Source organism: Trichosurus vulpecula, chromosome 9 (assembly GCF_011100635.1).
Source record: "Trichosurus vulpecula isolate mTriVul1 chromosome 9, mTriVul1.pri, whole genome shotgun sequence".
Classification (NCBI taxonomy): domain Eukaryota; kingdom Metazoa; phylum Chordata; class Mammalia; order Diprotodontia; family Phalangeridae; genus Trichosurus; species Trichosurus vulpecula.
Window position 1 is genome coordinate 96,807,094 of NC_050581.1, and position 20,941 is coordinate 96,828,034.

General features: G+C 37.9%; 1 protein-coding gene across 1 annotated transcript in view; it reads right to left on the bottom strand.

Moving 5' to 3' along the window:
• The window catches only part of TTC39B (tetratricopeptide repeat domain 39B), a 145,480-nt gene that overhangs the window by 51,974 nt on the left and 72,565 nt on the right, over positions 1-20,941 (bottom strand). The window contains exon 3 of the mRNA XM_036738064.1: positions 799-903. Within this exon, the coding sequence (XP_036593959.1) occupies positions 799-903 (105 nt within the window). The remainder of the gene's footprint in view (positions 1-798; positions 904-20,941) is intronic.

Below are 20,941 nucleotides of genomic sequence, written 5' to 3' on the forward strand. Positions count from 1 at the left end.
TTGTGACTCACAAATTTAGCAGAAAGTTGTTGTTTTTATTATTGTTTTTCCAAGTGAAAATACTTTTTTTTCAGTTAGAAAACATTCTCATTGTTTTTGTAGTTATAATAGTAAATCATTATCTAACTTAGCAGCAATACCACCCTCACCCACCTACCTCCATTCCTAAAATTGGAGTAGTCCTATAGTGCAGTAATATCATTATGGCGTACTGGAGTATTTTAATGACATTTTAGAAATGGCTAAGAGAAAGAGGGGCAGTTTTAAGTCAAACAGGAAACATTTTGAAAAATTAAAATGAACTGAAATAAGTTTGCTTTTAAGAATAAGTGAAACTATGACAATGGAGACCCCTCAGAATATTGCAAAATAAGGAACGCTGGGAATTGAAGTGGAGGAGAAGAACAAAAAATATATTCTTCCCAAAATATATTCTGCAAGCCATTCAGATAGAATAAAATAAAAACAGAAAAGTGTCATTATAGGAACACTATGCCCTGTTATAATTATTCCTCTATTCCAACAATGCAATTGCACTGTCCAATATGTATAGGGAATCATTTTTTTATATCAAGAGATAGTTATTCATTTCACAAATAAAGTAAATCAAGAACCATGTACGAAAAACAATTCAGCTATCGATTCAAGGAATAAGAAGCACACTATTCCATCAGGAAAGCAAACAAACAAACTTTTATGTAGCAACATAAACAGATTAAAAGGCAGAATGTTCAGAAAACTCTGTATGACAACAATCTGTATTACCTGTAATCGAAAGGAACTAAGTTTTAAACTTACCATGGACGAAGTAATTCCAAGGCTTCTGAGAATCGATTATTTAGAAATAAGTTTAATGCCATTGTACACTCTTCTAGCGAACACTGAAGATCCATCTTATTTGCCCTAAAAATCAAGATACATAACATATGCATTTACTATTTGCATTAGTTCATGGCTTTTACTTACACTTTTGAACACAAAATCTGCACAAATTAGTCCCTTTCATCAATTACATCTGACACGAAGTTGGTTTTAAAAAGAAGAAACCACCTGCAGAATTTTCGTTTTGCATAGTGCTTTAAAATAGATAAATATTTCAATAAACAGATGGGCAAAGTGGTTAATCTGACAAACAAAGCTGCTATTGAGAATATGCTACAAGTTTAATAATCAACACTAGAAATCATTTTAGATAGAACCTCTAAGCCAGAAGCTTACAAATTACACCAAACTATCTGAAAAGCTAGTAAAATGATAATAGTGCTTAACCATCTCCACAATTCATAGGATTTAGAATTGGAAAGAACCTTACTAGTCATCTTGTCTGGAGTTTTCAAAGTTGTGGGGTATGCCACAATGGGAGAGGGTGAAGAAGGGAGATATCCTCTCTTGTGTGGCATGATACAATGAGCAAAATTACTGGCTATTTTTCAAATATAACTTTGATATAAATAAGCCCTTTCTTTCACAGTTAAAATAAAGTTCATATTCAAGTTAACAAAAGCATACTCAACATAGCAACTCCTCTCCAAGAGGCAATTAATGCTGCTCAGTGATTATTTAATGGAGTCTGTACAAATGAAAGGACCAACCCATTGGTAGCTTTAGGCTCATGACATAGACTGCATCATTGTGCTTCTTGCTCCATTTAAACATGAATTGTATAAATTCAAAGTTAGCAATCCTTGTGTGTACATTCAAAGTATCATAACATCTATTATATTTCTCAATGTTACTGATTTTGGCAAGTCCAATACCATATGCTGGTTTATTAAAATTTTTCAACCTTTTAATACCTGAAAAAATGAAAATAGTAAACAGATAAATGCTTTTTAGTAATTAAGTTTAATTTGTCTTATATGCATATTTAATTTTATAGATGAAATAATATTAAATAATATCCCTTCATAACATACAATTGGAAGAGAAAATCTGACTGAGCAGCTCAAATTAGTACAAGCAAAGATAAGAGAGTTCAAATAGTAGAAATACAGAAAAACAAAGCTAAAAGCCCAAATTAAGATATAATTCACTTCGTGGGTGGGCCAAGCCAACATAATAAAAATGACAAATTCTACCTAAATTAATCAAATTATTCAGTGCCATCCCAATTATATTACCAAAAAAATTATTTTATTGAGTTAGGAAAAATAATAACAAAATTCATTTGGAGGAACAAAAGGTCAAGAATATCAAGGGAACTAACTAAAAGGAAAGTAAAAATGTTAAGGAAGGAGGTCTAGCAGTGCCAGGTCTTAAATTGTATCAGAAAGTGGTAATTATCAAAATTATCTGGTACTGACCTAAGGAATTGTGGATGGTGGATCAGTAGAATAGAGCAGCTACACAATAGACAGTAGTAATTTATTAGAGTAACCTTGTGTTGATAAATGTAAAGACTAAGCTTTGGGGATAAAAACATATTACTTGATTTAAAAAATTACTGGGAGAAGTGGAAAGCAGTGTAGCAGAAAGTAGTTACAGACCAGAATCTTACACCATTTTTCAAGAGAATGTCAAAATGGATACATAACCTAGATATAAAGGGAGATATCATAAGTAAATTACAAAAACATGAAACATATCACCTAACATGCTTTTGGATAGGAGAAACAAAGAAGAGAGAAAATATTGTGAGATATAAATGGACAATTTTTATTATATTAAACTTAAAAGTTTTATGCAAATAAAACCAACATAGTCAAGATTAAAAGAAAAGCAGAAAATTACGGGGAACATTTTTATACACAGTTTCTTGAATAAAGACCTGGTATCTAAAATATATGGAGAATATAAGAATATGAGCCACTCCCCAATTAAGAAATGGTGAAAGGATACAAACAGAAGTTTTTGAAGGAAGAAATCAAAGCTATATATAATCATACGGAAAATACTGTAAATCATTACTGATTAGAGAAATGAAAATTAAAGTAGCCTTGAGATACCATGTCACACTAATCAGATTGGCTAAAATGACAGAAGGCAAAAATGACAAATGTCAGAGGGGATATGAAAAAATTGAAACACTGATACACTGTTAGTGGAACTGTGAACCGATGAAACCATTTTCGAGAGCAATCTGGTCTGTTTTCCAAGGTGATCAGGGGAAAAGAACCTCTATGTTCCAAAATATTCATAGTAGCTTTGTGGTGGCGAGGAACTGGAAATTGGGGAATGGCTGAATAAGTTGTATATGATTGTGATGGAATATTACTGTACTGTAAAAAATGACGAACAAGTTGATTTTAGGAAAACATGCAAAGACTCCCATGAAAGAACAAAGAGTAAAATGAACACAGCATACAGTGACAGCAATATCGTTTGAAGAGTAAATATGAACGACTAAGCTTTTCTCCGTTATATGAATATTCAAATTAACTACAAAGGACCTATGAAGGAAGATGCTATCTATCTCCAAAGAAAGACTGATATATGGAACTATGTATTGTATTGTTTCACATACGTACCTGCATCAAATGTTGGCCTTCTCCAGTGCAGGGACTGAGAAAGAGGGATGGAAATAGCTTGAAATTCAAATGTAACTATCTATACGTATGTATGTACGTATGTATGTATGATGCAATTCACTGTATCTATCTTGGGATTCACAAGTATTATAATTAATGGAGACACCAATAACAACAACGATCACCTACCACCACCATCACCACCCACAGGTTGCTTTATACAAATGCGTTTTAGCTGCAGTTATCATGAAACCTCAAATATCTCAAATGTGTATTATGTTGAATATGTTAGCAAGGCAAGATTATTTTCTAATAAAATTGGATGCTTTTAATATGCAAAAGCTGGCTTTTTTTAATTCCATATCTGTGATATCAAAAGAATTGCTTGCATCACAGAAAGCTGTTTAAAGAATTGCTAAATGTAAAAAGCTTCATTTCAAAGGAGAAACACAGATGCTTACCTGCAACTATTGACTTGGTCAAAATAATACTTGGAAAATGATATCCAAAGCAGTTTCAAATAACTCCACTTAGAGATATCAAATATAGTGGAAAAGAAAACTGTCCATCTGTCTGAAAACCTTGCATTGATTAACAAACCAAAATCTTCCTTTATATTACAAATAAAGTGACATATGTGCATTTGATGACTATACACACACACACACACACACACACACATGTATACATGCATACGTAAAAGTAAATGTTGTTGATAATGTTAGAGAAGATTTGTTAATATCGAACCTATTTATGGCAATACCTCTCACAGACCAGTTGATGTCACGACAAAATGTAGGTCTATAATCCATAGCCAAAAAAAAGTGGACACTTCTTCAATATGTATACCACTTGATACTTGAGCATGCAGTCCTATATATGGGGAAATTGAGTAAGGAATTTTGCATATCTTTTCAAGTTGTTAACCAAAAAAAGTCAATTTTTAAAAATCTATTAAAAGGAGGACTTGGCAAAATTGTGTGAAGACATGGAGGCAGAGCCGTCAATATTACTGTGAAACATGCTGGCTTTCTTGAGCCAAATTACTTTTTAAAGATAAAAAAGATGAAGAAACTTCATTCTACTAGAAAAAAAAATTGCTGAAGCTCCATTTTACACAAGCAGGATGTATCTGGATCAATACAATGACCAACTTCAATTCCAGAAGACTAATGACAGAATTATTTTACAGACACTACTTTAAGTTTGGGCCCATTCTCTGTAAGAGACATAATATTGGGATTGGGGGTGGGAAGAGAGTTAAGGTGGAAGAGTATTTTTTTTAGTAACTTCTGTTGTAGCTTGATCTTCTCAATAAATACCATTTTAAATGGTATTTATTAAAGATAATTATCTTAATTAAATTATTTTTTTAAATTTAAATTTAATTAATTAATTAAAACATAATTGGTATTGGTTGGTGAATAACATTAGTAAAAATCCTAGCCCCTTAGGGTCATTCCTAGGGCCCTGAAAGGAATAGTCATGACCCTCCTGAAGGAAATCATCCTACTAGAATAGAAGGAATTGGGTGAACCCAGATGGGGTGCTACCATAAGAACAATTCATTTAACATAGATTTTTCAAGTTTACAAAGCACTTTCTCATCACAATCCTAGGATAGCTTAATTATAATCCAGACTTTACAGATTAGAAAGTTGAGTTTTAGGTTCTAGGACAGGCACATTAAAGAGGTGCAGTTAAGTACCACATGGAATCTGAAAGGGGAAAAAATCAAAAAGCATTCATGGAAGAGAAAGTACATGAGTTTAATTTTTTTTGGCACTCAATAAATATTTATTGATATAGTTTGACAGATTAACTTACCACTGTTATTCTCATTTGAATTTATTACTATTTATAAATACCTACTTTTAGTGATTTAATATTTTATTTTCTCTCAATTACATTTAAAAACAAATTTTAACATTTGTTTTTTTTAAAATTTTGAGTTCCAAATTGTCTCCCTTCACCCCCATTGAGAAGACAAGTAATTTGATATAGATTATACATGTGCAGTCATGCAAAACATATTTTCATGTTAGTCATGTTGTGAAAGGAAACACAGACCCAAAAAAAAAAAACCACGAAGAAAAATAAAGAAAAAGTATCCTTCAATCTGCATTCAGACTCCATCAGTTTTTTCTCTGGAGATGGATAGCATTTTTCATCATAAGTGCTTCAGAATTGTCTCAGATCACTGTATTGCTGAAAATAGCTAAGTCATTCACAGTTGATCACTGTACAATATTGCTCTTTACAACACTTTACAACATTCTCCTGGTTCTGCTCACTTCGCTTTGCATCGGTTCATTTAAGTCTTTCCAGGTTTTTCTGACAGCATCCTGCTTGTCCATTTCTTTTTTATTTATTTATTTAATATTTTTAGTTTTCAGCATTGATTTCCACAAGATTTTGAATTGCAAAATTTCTCCCCATTTCTACCCTCCCTCCACTCCAAGGCAGCATATATTCTGATTGCCTCGTTCCCTAGTCAGCCCTCCTTTCTGTCACCTCACTCCCCGTCGACCCCTTTGCCCTTACTTTCTCGTAGGGCAAGATAAGATTTCTATGCCCCATTGCCTGCATATCTTATTTCCCAGTTACATGTAAAAAGAACTTTTTTTTTGAACACCTGCTTTTAAAACTTCCAAATTTTCTCCCCTCTTCCCTCCCCACCCACCCTCCCTAAGAAGGCAAGCAATTCAACATAGGTCACCTGTGTGTCATTATGCAAAACCCTTCCACAATACTCATGTTGTGAAAGACTAACTATATTTTCCTCTCTCCTATCCAGTCCCCCTTTATTCAATTTTCTCCCTTGACCCTGCCCCTTTTGAAAAGTGTTTGCTTTTGATTACCTCCTCCCCCATCTGCCCTCCCTTCTATCTTCCCCCCTTTTTTAATCTCCTTCCTCCTTCTTTCCTGTGGGGTAAGATACCCAATTGAATGTGTATGTCATTCCCTCCTCAAGTCAAATCCAATGAGAGCAAGACTCACTCATTTTCCCTCACCTGCCCCCTCTTCCCTTCCAATGAATTGCTTTTTCTTGCCACTTTTATGTGAGATAATTTACCCCATTCTATCTCTCCCTTTCTCCCTCTCTCAATATATTCCTCTCTCATCCCTTAATTTGATTTTATTTTTTTTAGATATCATCCTTTCATATTCAACTCACCCTGCATCCTCTGTGTCTGTATATATGTGTGTGCGTGTGTGTATATGTATATTTGTACGTATATTCCCTTCAGCTACCCTAATACTGAGGTCTCATGAATTGCAAACATCATCTTTCCATATAGGAATATAAACAAAACAGTTCAACTTTAGTAAGTCCCTTATGATTTCTTTCTTGTTTACCTTTTCATGTTTCTCTTGATTCTTGTGTTTGAAAGTCAAATTTTCTATTCAGCTCTGGTCTTTTCACTGAGAAAGCTTGGAAGTCCTCTATTTTATTGAAAGTCCATATTATATTTTGCCTTGGAGCATGATACTCACTTTTGCTGGGTAGGCGATTCTTGGTTTTAATCCTACCTCCACTGACCTCTGGAATATCATATTCCAAGCCCTTGGATCTCTTAATGTAGAAGCTGCTAGATCTTGTGTTATCCTGATTATGTTTCCACGATACTCAAATTGTTTCTTTCTGGCTGCTTGCAGTATTTTCTCCTTGATCTGGGAGCTCTGGAATTTGGCGACAATATTCCTAGGAGTTTTCTTTTTGGGATCTTTCTGAGAAGGCGATCAGTGGATTCTTTCAGTTTCTATTTTACCCTCTGGCTCTAGAATATCAGGACAGTTTTCCTTGATAATTTCTTGGAAGATGATATCTATGCTCTTTTTTTGATCATGGCTTTCAGGTAGTCCAATAATTTTTAAATGATCTCTCCTGGTTCTATTTTCCAGGTCAGTGGTCTTTCCAATGAGATATTTCACATTGTCTTCCATTTTTTCATTCCTTTGGTTCTGTTTTATATTATCTTGGTTTCTCATCAAGTCACTAGCTTCCACTTGCTCCAGCCTAATTTTTAAGGTAGTATTTTCTTCAGCGGTCTTTTGGACCTCCTTTCCCATTTGACTAATTCTGCCTTTCAAGGCATTCTTCTCCTCATTGGCTTTTTGGAGCTCTTTTGCCATTTGCGTTAGTCTATTTTTTAAGGTGTTATTTCCTTCAGCACTTTTTTGGGTCTCCTTTAGCAAGTCATTGACTTGTTTCTCATGGTTTTCTCACATCACTCTCATTTCTCTTCCCAATTTTTTCTCTACTTCTCTTACTTGCTTTTCCAAATCCTTTTTGAGCTCTTCCATTGCCTGAGACCAATTCATATTTTTCTTGGAGGCTTTTGATGTAGGCTCTTTGACTTTGTTGACTTCTGGCTGTATGTTTTGGTCTTCTTTGTCACCAAAAAAAGATTCCAAAGTCTGAGTCTGAATCTGAGACCATTTTTGCTGCCTGTTCATATTCCCAGCCAACTACTTGACCCTTGAGCTTTTTGTCAGGGTATAACTGCTTGTAGAGTAGAGAGTACTTTGTCCCAAGCTTGAGGAGCAGCACAGCAAGCTCTGCCACACTAGTGCTCCTTCTCTCCCAAGAACCACCAGCCAGGATTGCGGCCCAGACCCAGGCAGGGCAAAGCAGGCTTTGCACTCCCACTGTAATCCACCTCTGGGGCTGGGGCTGGAAGCAACTGCAGCTGTAGCTCTGGAAGAAGCCTCAGAGCTGCACCACCTCTGTCTCCCCCGGGGGGTGGCCAACCACTAACTCCTTTCACTCTGTCCCCTGCAGCTTTTCCCACTAACCTTCTCTGTTGTCTTTGGCGTTTTTGGGTTGACAAGGCTGGTAACTGCCACAGCTCACTGATTCAGGGTGCTAGGGCCTGTTCTGCCCAGCTCCTGGTCTGGTTGGTCCTGATGTGGCCCATGCTGGGCTCTGCTCCACTCAGCTCCCAGCTCCATGCGATAGCCCCTTCCCAGTGACCATTCTGGCTGTCCTGGGCTGGAGCCCTTCTTCCCTTTGCTATTTCGTTGGTTCTGCAGCTCTAGAATTTGTTCAGAGACAGTTTTTATAGGTGTTTGGAGGGACCTGGGGCAGGGGAGCTTAAGCAAGTCCCTGCTTTCCAGCTGCCATCTTGGCTCCACCCCCATGAGTTGAGTTTTAATACTAAAATGACCAGATGTATCAAATGACATAAAAATTTTGTTATATTACTTTGAAATAAAAATTTTCATTTTAGCTTTATTTTCTTTCTCTTATAAATTTAAAAAAAAATGCACTGCATCAATTGATACAAATTAAGTCCTTCAAGGTATTCTTAAATTCCTGTCTTTTTGAAGGTAGTTCAGTGGATAGAGCACTGGGCCTGGAGTCAGAAATCCAGACTCAAACACTTATCAGCTGTGTGGCCCCTAGCAAGTTTTCTTAACCTCTATTTGCTTCAATTTCCTTGACTTCAAAATGGGAATAGTAACAACACCACTAGGTGACACAGTAGATAAGAGTGCCAGGCCTGGAGTGAGGAAGACATCCTCAAGAGTTCAAACCTAGACTCAAACACTTACTAGCTGTGTGACTATGAACAAGTCACTTAATCCTGTTTGCCTCAGTTTCCTCATCTGTAAAATGAGATGGAGAAGGACATGGCAAACCACTCTAGTATCTTTGCCAAAATGGGGTCATGAAAAAATGGACACAATTGAATGACTGAAGAACAACAAAACTCTCCTGGGGTTATGCTTGTTCACTGCCCCTTCCCCAACCCCTTTTAGTGTTAAAGGTAGACAAGAACTCAGGCAATAATGGGAGAGAAACCCTGCAGGTACAGGAACAGCTTGAACATGATACAGAAAGAGAAAAGCACATGGAGTGTTCCAGAAACAGAGTATATGCTCCAGCTGGAATGCAGAATGAATGAAGGAGAATGGGATGACATAAAGCTAAAAACAGAGTGGCATCAGTTTATGAAACACCCTTCTCCTGGTCCTGTTCCTGGCTTCAGGATTTCCATATCAGGTGGTTTTACCCTGGAACTTCCTTCAGCACTTAGGTCCTCCTCAAATCAGGACATCACACTGTAAGGCTTTCCCTCCTCTCCCACTGGTGAGTTGCTCCTGGAGCCTCCATTTTCTAGAGAGGTCAAGGTCAGCCTTCATTCCCTTCCCAATCCTGACCCTATTCCTGGCTCCAGGATTATAAACGCATGCAATTACAAAGAGAACCCAGGATAATCCCAAAGTTGCAAACACAGGAGACTAATAGTGAAGTTTGGAAGAAAGGAGGAATTGCAGAAATTCCCAAAGTGGGTGATACCGCCCCTTGGATGGTACCAGAATTACTGGGGGGAAGGAAGGGGAAAGCGATAATAGCCTCAGGTGCAATTGAGGGGCATAGAATAAAAATAAGGGGGCAGTGGGAGCACAAGGAAAGAAGAAAATTTTGAAAAATGATTCATATATGTTTCATCTGTTGTATAAGAGTTAAAGTCATAGTGATTACATTATTTTCCAAATAAACACAAAAAAGGCAAGTTACACCCGATCAGTGGTCAAGTCCAAAGACAGGTCTTAACAAGCAAGCGTGGGCAGGGGAGTATGTTGGGCATTGTCAGGAAGTCCAGCATGCATCGGCAGTAGTATGTGTGTGTAATGACTTGTTTGCAATATGATACTATACAGTTACATGATGCACTACTGTGTCATCAAAATTTCAATGCAGGGAAAAAAACCATAAATTTACAATAAATTATTAAATTTAAGATGCATCATGTTTTAAATTTTTTTTTTGAAATGACGCGAATTTAAAAAAAACTTTAAAGGGTTAAAGATTTCCAGGGAGGCGCTAATTAATTTTTTTTAAGGGGGCAGGAAGTCCAGTCTTTCCTCCATTCTCAGCTGGCTTCACCTGTGTCCTAAGGACACCAAAAACAGCCAGCTTGTTTGAGACTGTAACCCTTGGAGACAGAGACCCAAGCCCCAAGAGAAAAAGATCCTCTACAGTTCATGGTCAAGGCTTGTGGGGGCCCTCATAGGGATGAAAGGATCTAGGATTCAAGCAATGGAGCCCCTTTCTGGAGTTCAGATTAAAACAGATCTATTCAATCAAGAGGAAGACGGTGAAAAGCCCAAAAAAGCAGAGGTGTGAGTTTTCGGAAGCAGCCACTGTAGAATGAGAGTGAAAGAACTGGCTGAATGTATCATCTGAGGGTATCCACCAGCCTCTCCCGAGGCTGCAGATGAAGCACAGAAGGCTGCTGCCCAGGTCCATTCAGGAAAAGAAGTAATATGCAGCCCAGCTCGTTTTTGTTAATTTTATAGAAAAATTATATTTCCATTTAAGGTAAAAAAAGAAAAGGGGGTGGTAGGCCAAATAAGTTTGGGAACCTCTGGTTTAGGGAAAAAGATAATGAGTTCAGTTTGGGATATTTTAAGTTTGAATTCTCCAAAACATCCAGTTTGAAATATCCAATAGATACAGAGCTAAAGTTAGTGGGGCTGAGAGCTGTCTGGGATACAGATCTGGAAGTCATCTGCATAATGTCATTCATGAGAACAAAATTTCAAAATCTGAAACAGTTTTAGAAAGAAATTGGTTGTTAGGTACAAGACAGTAAGCCAGAAAGGGTATGGGAGGTTTGGAGGGTGGGGAGAAACACGCAGGGGGTTACATTATATCCGGAATTAAGACAAATCACAAGAGAGGGCAGCTTGAAAGCAAAGTAGATTTAAATGGATTATCAGTAAATATAAACATTCGATAAAATTTGGGCAAAGCCAAAACACAAGGGGAAACCAAAACACAAGTTTGGGAGGAGCCAAAACATTTTGGGGTGGCTCCAGGACCTGGGGGAACCTAAAATTCCTTGCAGCTATCTCTGGCATTCCTGGAAAATCACTGAGGACAGGGTAACAATCTAGGTTCAAACAATCTCTTGCAACATAAAGTTAGATTTAAACTATCATGATTAATAAGCTATCCAAATAATAAAATAAAGTTTTTTTTCCAGAGTAGACATGAAGTTTAAATCCCTAGGGAGCTTATGATTTTTCCAAGAGAGAAAGAACCTATAGAACAAAGGACATAAGGAAGAACTTTGAGGAGCTCCCAGATAGAGGCAAGATATGAATGATAAGCCAACAAAGGATGCAGAATAAACGTTTAGGTGGAAGGTGAGCCAGAAAGAGTGATGTCATTAAAACTTGGAAAGTATAAAATATCCAGAAGAAAGTGGTCTGCAGTGTCAAAAGCAAGAGATAGGTTAAGAAGGACTAGGACTGAGAAAAGATTTGGCAATTAAGAGATAATTGCTAACTTTGGAAAGAGAAGTTTCAGTTGAATGATTAGATCAAAAGCCATACTGCAAAGGGTTGAAAAGTAAAAGAACAGGAAGTAAAGGCAGTGAATATAGAAAAGTTTTTCAAAGAGTTGTGTAAGAATGGGTGGAGAATAAGAGGATATGGGATGCATTGACACAGAAAAAATTCAATGAATCCAGTTTGAACAAATATTTGAAGACTGACTGCAAGTCATGAGAAGAAAAGAATTATAGGCTGTTAGAACCAGAAAGGACCTTGAGGATAACCCAAGTCTAATCTTCTCATTTTACAGATGGCAGCAAGGTGGAGTCAAGAGGACTTGAGTTCAAATCCAGCCTTATTATCTGTGTAACCCTGGCCAAGAAAGGAAGGAAGGAAAATACTGAGGCCCAAAGAGGTAGAAAAGACTACCTACCATAACACAAAGTCAACCACAGACAACAAAAAAAGATCTTTGATGCCCATGTCTTCACACTATACCCCACAGCCTCTGGAAACCAAGTGCATTCATATATAGAATTGTGCATAAAAGAGAAATTGTTGAAAATTCTCCTTTAGAAAGGGCAGAAGCTTTCCATGATGGCAAAATATTGGAAACTGAGGGGATGACCATCAATTGGGGAATAGTTGAACAAACTCTGGTATATGAATGTAATGGAATACTACTGTGCAATAAAAAATGATGAAGAGGCAGATTTCAGAAAAACTTGGAAAGACTTGTACCAACTGATGCAAAGTGAGACAAGCAGAACCAGGAAAATACCATATGCAGTATCAGCCACACTGTGCAATGATCAGTAATGAATGACTGAGCTCTTCTCAGCAACACAATGATCCAAGACAAGTACAAAGGACTGATATAGGAAAATGCTATCTATATCCAGATAAAGAACTGATGGATTGTAAATGCGGATTGAAGCATATTTTTTTTCACTCACTTTATTCTTTCTCATGGGTTTTTCCCCCTTTTGATCTGTTTCTTCTTTCATAATAGTGACTAATGTAGAAATACTTTTACATGATAGCACACATATAAACTATGTCAAACTGTCTACCATTATCAGAAGAGAGAAGGGGAGGGAGAAAGTGAGAAAAATTTGGAACTCAAAATCTTGTAAAAAATGAATGCTAAAAATTTTCTTGACATGTAACTGGAGGGGGGTGGATTTTTAAATATTTTTTTAAAAAAGAAAAAAAGGGTTCAAGGCTTGTTAGTAGTGACAATGAAGATGATGCTCCATTTGTGTTGTGCTCTAAGATCTGCAAAGTTCTTTACATATGTTAACTCATCTGATACTTACTGTTATTATACTCACTTTAAGGATGAGGAAACTGAGGCTGAGGTTAAATTTCTTGCCCAGAGTCACACAGATAGTGTCTGAGGTACAATATGAACTCAGGTTTTCCTGACTCCAGTTTCAGAGCTCTATACATTTGCCGATGAGCTGCCCTCATGACCAGAAATCAAAGGGTACATTTCTAACATTTGTCCTTGAACAAATTACACATTAGGAAACAGTCTTTGTGTGGACCATTCCTTTTCATTGAATGCTTCAGTAAATGCACTTAGGTCACTTAAAACTCAAAAGCTTTATTGATGGTAAGATAGCTGTAGGTCACTGGCCATCCCTTTCCTATACAATTCAATCTTAACTCTTAAATTTACTCTTAACTGCAAGGTGTATCAGTTTCATCTTCCACCTAATCAGCTTATCTTTATTCTCTCCCCTGCTCTCTAAGAGTAAGACTCAAATTTTATTGGTATCACACCCCCACCGGCAATATTAAACCCTGCCCAGCAGTTTAACAGCAAATACTATATCAATCACCACACATCCAATTCAGTATATTGCAGGCCAGGAGGGTGTGCTTGTAAAAAGGTCCCAGGTGAAAGGTAACACCCCCAAGAAAGCAGAAACCCAGGGATTCAAGCTACAATAAACTCAATCTTTTTATACTCATTCTTGTGCAGTCAGTATGTCATTAATGTGGAAACAACTTAATTGATATGCACTGTTTTGAAACTGATTACTTAAGTGTCATCTCAAGTTTTTTGCTATAACTGAAATTAACTTGGTAAGTTTTATGTAAATCTATATGTGTATCATAGGTCATCTTCTTACAAAAGTATTTTATAACCTATGTTTTTATGTGAGGATTAAAATCCTTATCTTTCTGCTGGAGGGAGGCCTAAGGAATTGAATAACTGAATTGAATCAGAATTAATTTAAATTAAGTGATATTTAAATTTGGAGTTCTAAAATAATTAATAGTGATTGGTAAAAATTGTAAAGAAAAAAACTGAGTAAAGATTTTGAGGAAGCAACAAAATCATATGAATATATTTGTAATATGAGAAGTTTGGGGAGTTCCTTCTCTGGTAGTTAAAATGTTTGGTTTGTATTTGAATTTCTTACACATATTAATTTAACAGTAGCTCTTTAGCATCTCATTAACACTGTTTGTGTCAGGTACAGAGTTCAGATGAAAACTGAAACAGCATGGGATATTTGCAACCTAAATTCTGTGAAGTTTCAGGTGAACTATGGGCTCCCAATTTGATGTCCCCCTTATAGCTCTATCATTAATAAAGTCAAAACTGTAAGGTTTGAGCTGGTTTTCACAATATGAACTAGTTACTGGGAAAGTAAATTTTGAGTCTGTGCCCACTTGTATTGAAAAGTGTTTTGTAAGAAATTCTAGCAGGAACATCTGAGGAGCCTCTACAAGTAACTTGGAAGCAGAACGGAAAATGCAATGAAGTGGAGCCCTTGAAAACATGATATTTTCTAGATTGCCCCAAGCAAAGATGCGCTAGACAGGACAACTGCAAGGGATGTTTGGGATCAAAGACAGAATGTGCTGATTGACTGGACATTTGGAAGGGTTACCAAAGTGCAGGGAGACAATGTTTGTTAATGTTGAAATCCTTCTCTGTACCCCTTTGGCTTTTATTTTCTGTATCTGTATACTAAGTTCTTTCAGTTATCCTGATGCTGATTTTCCCCTTAAGATTAGTCCCTGATTTTGGACATTCATTTTGTAATTGGAGCTGTCCTGGGTAGTATCCACAGTAATGTTTTCCTGAGTGTGCTCTCTGTGATCAGTGCACCCAGGGGTCACCTTTGCCCAACAGAGGGGAATGTTAAGAAATGTCAATGGGTCTCCTGAACTTGTCTTTTTGAGTTGCCATATATTCCAGAAACAGTGGATCCAAAGTATGTAGGAGGCCCTGAATGCATCAGAGATGAAGGCCCCACCCCTCACCCCCTCCGCCCCTCTCCAAACTGACATAATTTGTCATTTGCATCCCAATCTGGACTTCCTGTGTGTCCTTGAGAGTCAAGACATGCACCAGTCAGTCTGCACTAGGCTGAGAAACTGCTTGTGCGGCTGGGACCCTTGCAAATAAGCAGACCATCATAGCTTCATGGTCTAGCTTACAGAGGTGGGGAACTCGCAGCCTCAAGGCCACATGTGGCCCTCTAGGCCCTCAAGTGTGGCCCTTTGACTGAATCCAAACTTCATAGAACAAATCCTCTTAATAAAGGTCTCAGTCAAAAGGCCACACCCAAGGTCACATGTGGCCTCAGGGGCCAGGTTCCCCAACCCTGGAGCAGCGCCCAAGGGGGAAAAATGCTGATTTTGCCATCACCCCAATGGTCCTTCTCTTTGGGAGGGGTTTTGTCCTTTTCCCACCTTTACTACACCTTTCTGTCTCCTGTGCCACGCCCCTTTGGATAGAGACTTCTGTTTTCTCATCTTTCCTTTGCTGTACTATCATGAATATGTAACCTTCTGTAAGGATTGTGAACTCTTTGGGTTCTACATGCATGTTCATTCCTCTTATAATAAACCTAGTTTTCACATAAGTTTCAGGAAGTTGTGATTGCTTATTGACATCCCCCTTCTGGAATAATCCTGGTCTTTTTCTATGGTTGCTATCATATATGAACTAATTCACTTTTAATGCCCTAAACTCAAACATTTCTAGACCTTCTCCTACTTATTAGGTAAAATCTCTCAACTTTTAAGATTTAGATACGACTTCTGCCTCCTCCACAAAGCTTTATGTGACCCTAACCTGATGTATGTCTTACCTCACAGGGCGCGCACTCTGTATCTCTCCTCTTGAATTTACTACATTTTGCCTTACATAACATTCATTTGTATACATCTATTATCCCTCTGATACAAAAACCTAAAGGGTAGGCCTCCAACCTTTACATTTGCCACTCCCCCAAGCCTACCATAATGATTTATACACACTCTATATCCAATAAACATATGTTGAATGAATGCTCAGACCTGGATCCTCCTGATGACACTATATCCTGACCTTATAGCTAGGCAATGCAACTCTGCACAGTTGTCTACACTGAAATCTCTTCTCCACACTCCACCCCTTATCTTATTTCCATTTATCCCTTGCCAAACCTCAGCCCTGGATTACTCTCACCATCTTCTTCCTCTATGGCTACTTATGAGCTGCTGAATGCAGTTGGAGAAAGTCATACACCTGTATTAAATGGTTCATTATAAACAGTGCTGTGCAGCCTTAACTGGGCCTTTACCGCAGCATGGTAATCCTCTTCTGCAATTTTAATTGATTTTCTCTTTTATTCTTCCCCAGAACTTTTCCAGGTCTCTATACTCTCCCTCTTTGCCCTCTCTCAGTTAAGAAACTTGCTTCTTATTTATTGAGAAAACTAAGGCCATTTGCCATGAGTCTTTTTCTTCCCTTCTCTTGGTACTGTGTGAGGTAGTGAGAGAATAAAGTGTGAAGACTTCACAGGGTATATGTGTATATATATATTATTAATGTTTGAGAATCAATATTTAGAGAAAAGGGAAATGGGATACATTTGAGTCTGTGGGAATCTGATTATTTCGCCTTTAGGAATGTCTTTCTCCTCCTTCTTCTTTAGATTTGTAGATGTCACCTCAGCTGTGAATGGAATACAAGATTGTGAAAGCTTCCCTATGAATAACTCAGGCAGGGTGATACTCAAATAGTACAAATTTAGTTAGGATGTGGACCTCACTAGGCCTAAGTTTCGTTTTCCTGTAAATCATATGATTTCAGGGAAATCAGGTGGTATTCCCCTCTCCCCCTCCCCTAGCCTACTCACAAACCGCCATCCTAACATTAAAGTTTCCTTATAAGGTAATTCGGTAGTTTCTGTGCTGGTATTGGGTAAAACTTATTCTTGGTTAGATTGTGAGGCCACCTGTCCCAGCAAATGGGGACAGAGGTCCAGCCTCTGGGGTGGGATTTCTTAGAATTGTTTGTACAAGGATATATATCCCCTTGCTTGCCTTCTCCCCCTTGCCTCTCTTCACTACCTTCTCCACCCTGGTAGGGGGAGATACCCAATTCTCGCGAGACTTGCTCCAATAAAGCTTCTGTTTTGTTTCTACCTTGAGAAAGCCGAGTCTGTTGACCCACACAGTATCAAAACCTTTTAATATCCTTCCTCCAGTCTTTCTTCCTTTCCCCGAGTCACTGACAAGGGCCTTCTACCCCGGCATTTAATCCCATCTCCTCAATCTATCATCCTATGTAACCACTCCCTTTCTTAGACCAAGTCACTAAACTGAAACTGAGCTCTCTAAAATGATCAATGACCACTTAATTATCAAATCTAACTATCTTTTTTCAGTCTATCTTTCAAAAGAGATAAAAGCTTTGCAAACCTTAATAGTGTTATTATATAAGTGCTTTTATGCCAGTTTGACTAGCTGTACTGTCCCAACTACAAACTTGGCTCCAACGTGGTCACAGATCAAACTCCTGGGTCCCATGGGGATCTCCTCTGGCACCTGAAACTGAGGAGGAAAAAGAAACCCAGAACAGAAACATCTCTAGCCCACTGTGGAGGGAGGGAGAAGAAGAATTAGAGGTGGAAGTCCTTCCCCCTCACTAGTTCAGTTCATGATGCCAATCTGTGGGTGAACTGAAACCTTCACTATCTGGATGTAGCAGGATAAGGGTGGCTGAAAAGAGTTGCAGAAAGAGAAGAGGCAACTTCAAAGACACAAGTAATTGATCAAAGAAGGAGGCTACATTTAACCATGGGGTGGGAGATGTGAGGTCTCCACGTTAGGCGAATTGATAAGCTTAGGTTATACGTCTTATACTATGAAAATAATTTTTCTTAAATTTTCTGGTTACTGAAATTGTTATATATTCTTAAGTGGTTTTAATATGACTTTTTAGCATATGGTTCATGATTTTCTACATCTTATTTGTATAAAAGTCATTTGAGATATTGCCTTACAACAAGTAAGCAGTAGATTCCTTGATGTAGTTTCATCTACATATCAGCATGTGAGTGGCCAGAATAGTATCTAAGAAGCCTAAATGAACTCTATTTGAAAGGTTTTGCCCCTATCACAGAACTGACCACTTTTCTTGGTTTTGAATCTGAATTCATATTTAAATTACTTAGAGGTTAGTAAGAATAGGCAAGACATTGAGTTGCACTAGCCAGGAGAGTATCTGGCCAGGAGCCAGAGATCCAGTACTGAATTCATGAAGAAGGAGGCAGGGTACTGAATATCTAGACAGGCAAGATGTCAAGTTCAGAAAAATAAGCAAAGACAAGGATCAGAAAACCAAGCCAAGAGTCCAAGAAACAAAAGGTTAGGTACTGAAGCAGATGATCTGCTTAACTGAACACTAGACAGAAGTTCTGGGTATTTGGAGATCAGAATTGCAACAAACATTCATCTGTAAAATAAAAATAATATATTCGTATTCTCTAATTTGTAAACATTTTACAGCACTATACAAATATTTGTTTAGGCTGGGCCCAGCTCCCTTAGGGCCTAGATGCACCAGCACTATATACCCATTGCCCTGCCCAGGCTTTCTGGAGGAGGAACATTAGCAAACAGTCCAGAACTGACTCAGAGTGCCTGGAGTAGGGAGGGGTGTCACTTGGTACAAGAAGATGCAGAGTAATGAAGGCCCAACAATGACACTAGTTAGAGACAACTAGCTTTATTTTTCATCTGCCACTTGTTACTATCACTAACAGTTTTCTAACATTTGTTTCTCTCCTTACTTCTTTGCTAATCAGACACTAGCCAGATAGATGCAAATCATGTCCATCAACTGCCACCTTTTCTCTCACCCCACCCTCCTCAATATTACACACCTATGTCCCACTCCAACCATATCCATTCTGCTGTGCCCTCTGGTAATACTCTTCTATAGCGAACAGTCTTCCCTTAATTCTGGATCTCTTTCTTTCATATGCTCCTCTTTACCTGCCCTGGTTACTAGTTCTTAGGTTACACTTAATTTAATTCCTTCTCACCCAATGCTGGTTACACAAAAGATCATCATCACAAACAGTAAACATATTTATCCAAGAAAAATTGCAAACGGAAACCAGAAAAAGTTCTAAAGATTAAAATAACACCCAGAAAATACCACAGGAATAAATGTGCTCTTCACTGGAGGTAAAATGACATCTCAGTTTAAACCAAGAGAAAGAATGAGTGAGTGCCTTATCTCACTGAACAGATACATTTACAATGTCAGTACGGAGGTAAGCTAGAAATCAGAAACATGTCAAGGAATTCATTTCTCCTATATGTCTGCAGCTTCTCTCAGCACAAGCGTCTCTTCTAAAGAATGTGTTGAACCATGCATCTCTCTCTCCTCACAGTCTAGCACCGATTCTGCCCCTCATTCTGATCCACAGGCAGGTCAGCATTTTCTCCATCAATCCAGAGTCATACAAAAGTAGCAATATGCAAAATGTCCCAAATATGAGTGAAAGCCCAGTTCCAATCAATCAAAATAATTCTCTCTACTAAAATCTTGGTAGCTAAAGTGGCAAAGATAGAGTACCAGGCTTGGAATCAGGAAGATTCATCTTCCTGAGTTCAAATCTGACCTCAGACACTTACTAGCTATGTGACCTTGGGCAAGTCACTTGACCCTGTTTGCCTCAGTTCCTCATCCGTAAAAATGAGCTGGAGAAGGGAGTGGCAAAGCACTTCAGCATCTCTGCCAAGAAAACTCTAAATGGAGTCACAAAGAGTCAACACAACTTAAACAACTCAGCAACAACAACACTAAAATCCTACTAGAGTGCTTCACAGTAAACAGTGACCCAAGGCTCTCAAAGGCTGTGCCAACAGAAAGCAGCCTCTGAAAAGGCAGTAGAAGGCTTTTCAAGTACAGAGCAATGCTAGCCAGTGTGGCTATTATCCAAGGACTTGCTCGGCTAATTTCAGAGTTGTCACCAGAAGACTGGCTACCAAGTGATCAATTTTTTCACCTACATCAATTCAATAAGTACTTCTAAGTGACAGATATAAAAACCACATCAACAAAATCATAGATCCTTAAAGTTCCATTACTTAATATGTATTCCCTATACTTTGGAACAACTGCATTAAATCATATTTCAAATATCACTTACATAATCTCACTATCACCTTCATACAACTAGTTTCCTAATTTGATTTTTTGAATTGAAACTTCAAAGTTTAATAATCTATCAAGGAAGTGGTAAGATATACAAGATATACAGTTAACAGCAGAGAAGGTTGGTCAATGCAAACAAGTGAGAAAAACAAAACTTTTTGAGATAATTGCTAATAGTTATCATCAGGCATGACTGACTTCATTTGAAAGATCGAAACGAGTTAGAAAAGAATAGGGAGGGGCAGCTAGGTGGCACAGTGAGTAGAGCACTGGCCCTGGAGTCAGGAGGACCTGAGTTCAAATCTGACTTCAGACACTTGACATACTAGCTGTGTGGCTGTAGGCAAGTCACTTACCCCCAACTGCCCTGCCTTTCCCGCTCCAAAAAAAAGAAACAGAACAAAACAAACAAACAAACATGAACGGGGAATCTGAAAGTCCGTGGACCCAAGTTCTAGGCCTGCCTCTCTTTCCAGTAGCTAAGTAATAACCTCTCGGGTCTCCGTTCCTGCAACTGTAGAATGAAGGGAATAAACTATATGATTTCTCAGGTTTCTCCAAGCTTCATAGCTGTATCCTAAAAGACAACCCCCCTCCCACATTTCTTTGTAAAGGAATTTTGTTACATGTTGTTACATATTGCTAGAAACAGGATATCCAACTACAGCTTAAAAATCTTTTTGTTTTACAAGATTCTCTTGTAATTTTTTTTGATGTA